The sequence below is a fragment of a genome, unplaced genomic scaffold (genome assembly GCF_019419815.1).
Source record: "Pyrus x bretschneideri cultivar Hongxiangsu unplaced genomic scaffold, Pyrus_bretschneideri_v1 Contig27, whole genome shotgun sequence".
NCBI lineage: Eukaryota > Viridiplantae > Streptophyta > Magnoliopsida > Rosales > Rosaceae > Pyrus > Pyrus x bretschneideri.
This window is the reverse complement of record NW_025999579.1, coordinates 2,090,614-2,096,667: the sequence shown is the minus strand read 5'-3', so window position 1 is coordinate 2,096,667 and position 6,054 is coordinate 2,090,614. Positions and strand designations below refer to the sequence as shown.

The following is a 6,054-nucleotide window of genomic DNA, read 5'->3' as shown; positions in this document are numbered from 1 at the left end:
AATGTTGTATGTAAAAACATATCAACTCAATTGAGGAAGTTTTTTCCTAAACTATTGAACTTTAAGTGTTTTCCTCTAAGAGAAATGTTATCAAAGGCCTACATATATATATATATATATATATATATATGTGTGTGTGTGTGTGTGTGTGAAAAAGCCGTTGTAATTTGATTTGATTTTTTTAGTTCGATTAGGCAAGGTGTAACAGAGTTAATTTTTTTGTAACATGTTCAATTTTTTTATGATGATGTTATCCACATACTATCTGCTAATTTCTGTTATTTAATTTTTTAAAATTTATTCGATCTAACGGTAAAAAATTAAGAAGTGTATGTGTGAATAGCACCACCCTTATATAACATCAATTAGAAACATCATAATATTACACCGTTTGCCTACAAATTGTTCAATTTTATATGTTTTTATTTATTTCTTGAAAATTTGTGTTTTACCATCCCTATTGGCCGAGCCAGATGGATGCCTTATTAATCCGAGAGACTATGATGTGCTTAATTTGATTTAAATTTTATTCGAGGCAATGATGCATCTTTAAACTCTTCCACTTATTCTCTCACTAATCATGTTAATGTAAAAGTATATATCTTTACAAGCATACTCTACTAAATTTGGATTTATATGTATCTAGTCATTCAGGTGATGGGAACTATTAAAAAGTATAATATCATACGATTCCATTTTTTGGGAAATTAGTCAAACTCTCAACAACTGGCTTTCTTCTAGTGTGGGATGTATGGGAACAAATAACCATATATGAAATGAAGCCGTCAGATTAATTCATGGCAAGCACGTCCAAGAAGTGGCCTACCATATAGAAAAACAAAACAAATAAACAAAATAAGGAATAAATGCCCTTGAAAAAACAAAAGGTTCCAAGTCTGGCCTTATTATTTGTATATATATGTACATGTACAGCCAGCCATTTTTCCAACCAGCAAAACCAATATTGTCAACGAAAAATGAGCAGGAAATATGCAAGATTGTGTGGTGGCCGGCCGACTGTTTGTCTCCAATCCATCCACTGTCTCTCCGGTCGAAACACACGTCTAGACGGCGTTCCGGTTCTGTCAAAGCTACTACTGATCATAACAGCACAGAGTTTTTGAACAATATCAGCAGCAGCGGGGATGATGACTTGAGTAGTACTGCAGAGGATGTGAAAAGTGGGAACAAGATAATGGTTGTTGTGGATTCAAGCCTTGAAGCTAAGGGAGCTCTCGAATGGGCACTATCCTACACTGTCCAATCCCAGGATACCATTGTTCTTCTTCATGTAGCCAAACCCTCCAAACAACAAGGTCAGAAAACTGAGATTAATCTCCTTGTTTTTAATTATCTTGTTTCATTAATATTAATTATCTTGTTGCATTAATCTTCTTGCAGACTCAAATGGGAAGACTAATTTGAGGGCTTTTGAACTGCTTCACTCTATGAAAAATGTGTGTCAAAGAAAACGGCCTGGGGTAAGTTTAATTAACAAATTCTTTGTTTTCCCCAAATTTGTTTCTGCATAAGAGCAAAACTAGTAATGAATATGTTTAGTGATAGAATGTAAGTATCTGATCCTGAATCAGTTAACAATGATCGAGAAACCCTAAGATCATTTAAACTTTCATACAAGGCTTTCATTTTCCCGACGAGGTGAGATTTTACTCTCATGTCCATAACCATTCAATCTAGTAGCACTCGATCTCCATTATAAAAGTCTTGAGTTCAAATTTCGGGGCGGACAATCATTTATCTACAAAAAGAAAGACGTTTAGTTCATCATCGACTTCTGTCAATGTAGATCAATCATAGAGACTGCCAACTATATATATGTATACAAATAAAGATCTCTATTGACCATTGAAAATTGAAATAGGTGAATGTGGAGGTAGCATTGCTTGAAGGGAAAGAGAAGGGCCCAAGAACAGTGGAAGAAGCAAAGAGACAAAGGGTGTCCCTACTTGTTCTTGGCCAAAAAGGAAAGAGGTCGAACTGGTGGCAGCTTATCAAGAGGTGGACGAGGAGCAGATCATCGGGGGAGGTTTTTGTGGAATACTGCATTCAAAATGCTGCATGCATGACGATTGCAGTGAGGAGAAAGAGCAAGAAATTGGGAGGTTACTTGATCACCACCAAGCTTCACAAGAATTTCTGGCTTCTAGCTTGATTGAAATATGACCACATGGTTCTTAGTTACATTTAAGAAGTCATTCATTTTTCAACGGAAAATCACAGTCTGACGCATATACAAAAGTATTTCACTGAAATCCAAAGAAATATGTTTTTGCATACATTTCAAATTCTAGAAATGATTTCAGCACACGTCTTTTCTCCATTTGCATACCTCTATCTATTTGTGGTATTTGAATGTAATAAGTCAAACAAGAATCGAAAAACAAAAATCAATAGGTGTGTGCAGAAGAAGAAAAAAGGCGTGCGCAAATCATTTCTTGACTTTGGTTGTTATCTTCAATGAAGAATGACTACTTGTAAAAAAAGCCAAGTATTTTCCAACCAGTACAAGACGTGGTTGTTGGGACAACAAAAATGCTAGTAGAAATTGGACGTCAACGAAAAGTAAGCCTTGATTGGAGATTATACAAGAAGTTTAAGGAATCTTGTTGAGTTTGCATTGTCGTTGTCGAGTCAACTCTTGGTGGTTGACACAAACTGCATAGCAGCTTCCAAGTTCAATCTCCTTCCTATTACACATGCTCAAGCCAAAAATCAAACCCAAAACTCAGTGCAATTTTTAAGATAAAGAGTTTTTCTTCTCAATCAAGTTACTTCAAATACTAAGGCGGGCGAAATCGTATTCCCCATACAATTTGCATACAAATTGGGATTGATTGTGGCCTTTGAATGAAAGAAATGAAAAATCCTTTGACAGTTTGATATCTTCTCTGTATTCCCCATCTTCACAAGGTATGATGTCTCAGCAGCGAAAAACGAGTTCTGAGCTCTGAAATAGAAAAGCTAATGAAACTGAAGAAGAATGATTTTCCTGTGTAAATGTGGTACCTATACGTTAAATTGCAATCCGATACAAATAATCGAATATAATTTATTCAACTGTATAGAGGGAGGACTATGATTTTCCTTAGGCATTCCAGGAAACAGCAGTGGCAATTGATCAACAAACGTTCTTACCTTATCCTGTCATTTTCCTCTTTGCCTCTTTCTACTTGAATTCTGAATCGATCTCTGTAAGCATGAATCCATTGACGAGGTATATACAGATCTCATGTCTGAAAGTTCACTTGAAAACTCCCGGTCGTGGCTCAAAAGAATAACCATGTCTATGTCCTATGTCCAGACTTTCACCTGAAAACTCTTTCATGTGGCTCAAAAGAATAACCCTGTCTATGTGTCGTGTCCAGACCTTCACTTCAAAACTCTTTGCTGCGGCTCAAAAGAATAACCACGTTTATATGCAATTCGCTGCAGCTGATCATATCCTGCAAGTACCCCAGCTCCAGCGACCCCTAGAAGCATATTTGCAGTAACTCCTCGAAACAGTGCTGTGAAACCCTCAAGGTAAACAATCTCCCGAAATGCATGCAAGGCGTTACGATACTTTGACGGTTGTCCTGATGTTAGCATCATTCTCCGCCGAACGGTATCAAATGGATAGGCGCAGACCCCAGAGACTGTTGTAACACTCCAGCCAAGCAAAAAACTAGCTAAAAAATTCCCCTGTAAAAATTCAAATGATATAAACTGAGGCTGAGGATCATTTGAGAAGGAGAGCACATTAGCAGTTAGAACCAAGAATGATTAGACAAATTCAAATCCCAAAGTACACATGCATGCGAATACACTCGCTTTGAATTGTTCAAATAATACTGAGATGCTTACCTCGAAAGGACCAACCAAAACAATAGGCTTCATGGTGTCATAAATCCCGAAGTACATTCCTCGATACATCGTAATTCCAATGATCGAAGCCCCAAATCCTCGATAGAGACCAACTATTCCATCGCTTGATAAGGTTTTAGTGTAAACATCTAGAATCCCACTGAACTGGCGTTGACCACTAACTGCAGACCCTCTCCCATCGGTGCCTAGCCGTGTACGTGCATAGTCCAGATGATATAGAAATAATGAAGTAGTTGCTCCAGCAGCACTTCCTGAAGCCACATTTCCAGCAAACCACTTTATGTATCCATCTTTCTCTTTTGAGCAGCCAAAGATGCTTTTGAAGTAACCTCTAAATGCAAAGTTGAAAGCCTACAAGCATTCCAAATTATGTTCGGCGAGGACTGTCAAAACATGACATTCATTGGATTTAACATAGCATACCAAAGTTTCTGAAGTTTCAAGCAAAAATGTTAAATGATCAACTGTCCACTATCTTATGAGATGCCAAGTGATGGAATTAAGAAAAGTGGGTGGAGATCTCTACGATTAAGATGGTAAAAAAAAAATTGTACTAAGCTAGTGGACTTTCCATCCAACACTGGTTGTGAAAACCCAGAGTATATATTTACAAGATAAATCTAAGGTCTATGAAAGCACGCATGGCAAACCTTTGATAAGATAGAGAATCCAAATACAGTATGAAATTCACCAAGCATTCCAGTTACTACATCTTCTCAAACTGACCGATATCTGAACCAACCAACCATTTCAAAGAAAGAATTCGACCAAGGGGAAAAGCGTCTTGAAAAGTTAACACACATCGTGAAATTGCTTGCTTTGATAGAAAACTAAACAAATGCAGTTAATCACTGAATGATTTCACTGAAAAAATCAAATACACCGATCAAATCACTCCATAATTAATCATTCAATAGTTTCAGTGTGGGAGAGTGAAGCAGATGAAGTACCTGAGTAGGAAAATATCGAATAACATTGGCCTGGTTGCCTCGCCAAAACGACAACACGCCTTCCTCTCTAAACACCCTAGTAAAGCAATCACCAACACCCTTATAAGGTCTCTTAATCTGCCCTCTTTTTATCATCTCTCCCTGATTCTGCAGCAGAAGCTTCACTCTCTCAATGGGTGCTGCTGCACTTTTTGACACCAAGGCTGCCATTCCCCCCATCACAAAATCCACAGAAAACTTCTCTGACTTTGTTGCCATTGCAACCCCTTTCTCTCTCCTCCCTCCCTCTCTCTTTCTAGACCTGAACACTCCAATCAAAAGTAGAAATGAACCAACAAAACCAGAATACAATCAAATGGGTGAAAGATTAAGTCTTTTTAGAAATTCAACAACAACCCAATGATGAAAAAAGCATTTAATTTCATATAAATTTCCAAAAAAAAAAAAAAAAAAAAACTAACAATTTCCGATCATTTTCCCATTTCAGTCAAGAAAAAGCATGAAACTTTCTATCGCGAAAGCTGCTGGGAATATTATAAACCAAAAATTAGAGATGGGGTTTTACGTACCTTGAAGATTTTTGGAGAGAAATTGAAAGGAGAGAGACGGTGGAGTTGATGGGTAGCGTGGCGGGCTTTTCACTTTTAGTGCCGGATAACGGGTCGCTTTCCCATCACCCGAAATTACAAAAGCGGCTATTTTCAGAAGTAAAATTTTGGAAATTCGATGGAATCGCACTTCGCCGTCGATGACTCTCGATCGGTTGACTAATTGGACTCTTGCTTCGGAGGCGAGTTCTGAATCGTTGGATTTATGTGGGAAAAAAACAAAACTGAAATAATAAAAAAAAAATACAGATTAAGCAGCGTTTGGTATGCCTATTAATGCTTGGAGGTTCAAACATAAGAAAAACGTAGTTTTGTCAAACACGACCTTAACAAAAAATTGGCAACATCTTGAACTGCTACAACTAGGGGTCGGCAAACAGGTCCTAGACCCGCAGGTCGGGACGGGTACAAGACGGGTCTAAAAATTATAAATACCAAACAGTTCTAAAGTTAGAGAAAGCGAGCCCCCGGCCCAGACCGTTCATTCCTACTGACTATTTTTTATTACCCTTCTTAGACCTAATTTCACTCAAGCCTCACCCTCACCCTCTCTCTCCCGAGTTCACTCCGAGTCTCATCCCTCATCTCTCAATCTCTTCCCGATCTCCTCT

General features: G+C 37.9%; 2 protein-coding genes across 5 annotated transcripts; one reads left to right on the top strand and one right to left on the bottom strand.

Moving 5' to 3' along the window:
• Nucleotides 1-311: 311 nt before the first annotated feature.
• Nucleotides 312-2,273, top strand: LOC103930345 (universal stress protein PHOS32-like). Its single transcript, XM_018643542.2, has 3 exons — nucleotides 312-1,316; nucleotides 1,402-1,481; nucleotides 1,883-2,273. Exons 1-3 carry the CDS (start codon nucleotides 920-922, stop codon nucleotides 2,171-2,173), a joined length of 768 nt encoding a protein of 255 aa, XP_018499058.2. The 5' UTR covers nucleotides 312-919; the 3' UTR covers nucleotides 2,174-2,273.
• A 309-nt stretch (nucleotides 2,274-2,582) lies between these two features.
• LOC103930327 (ADP,ATP carrier protein ER-ANT1) lies at nucleotides 2,583-5,562 on the bottom strand. 4 transcript variants are annotated; one of them, XR_007259734.1, is made up of 5 exons: nucleotides 5,405-5,562; nucleotides 4,836-5,136; nucleotides 3,865-4,236; nucleotides 3,157-3,702; nucleotides 2,583-3,010 (listed from the first exon to the last, which is right to left on the bottom strand). XR_007259734.1 is itself a non-coding variant. In XM_018643240.2 (4 exons), exons 2-4 carry the CDS (start codon nucleotides 5,091-5,093, stop codon nucleotides 3,391-3,393), a joined length of 942 nt encoding a protein of 313 aa, XP_018498756.1. In that variant the 5' UTR covers nucleotides 5,094-5,136; nucleotides 5,405-5,562; the 3' UTR covers nucleotides 2,583-3,390. The 4 variants fall into 4 exon arrangements, 2 of the variants coding, with proteins under 2 accessions (XP_018498756.1, XP_048443933.1); XR_007259735.1 differs by having other exon boundaries at nucleotides 2,583-2,968; XM_018643240.2 differs by having other exon boundaries at nucleotides 2,583-3,702.
• Between the last annotated feature and the right edge of the window lie 492 nt (nucleotides 5,563-6,054).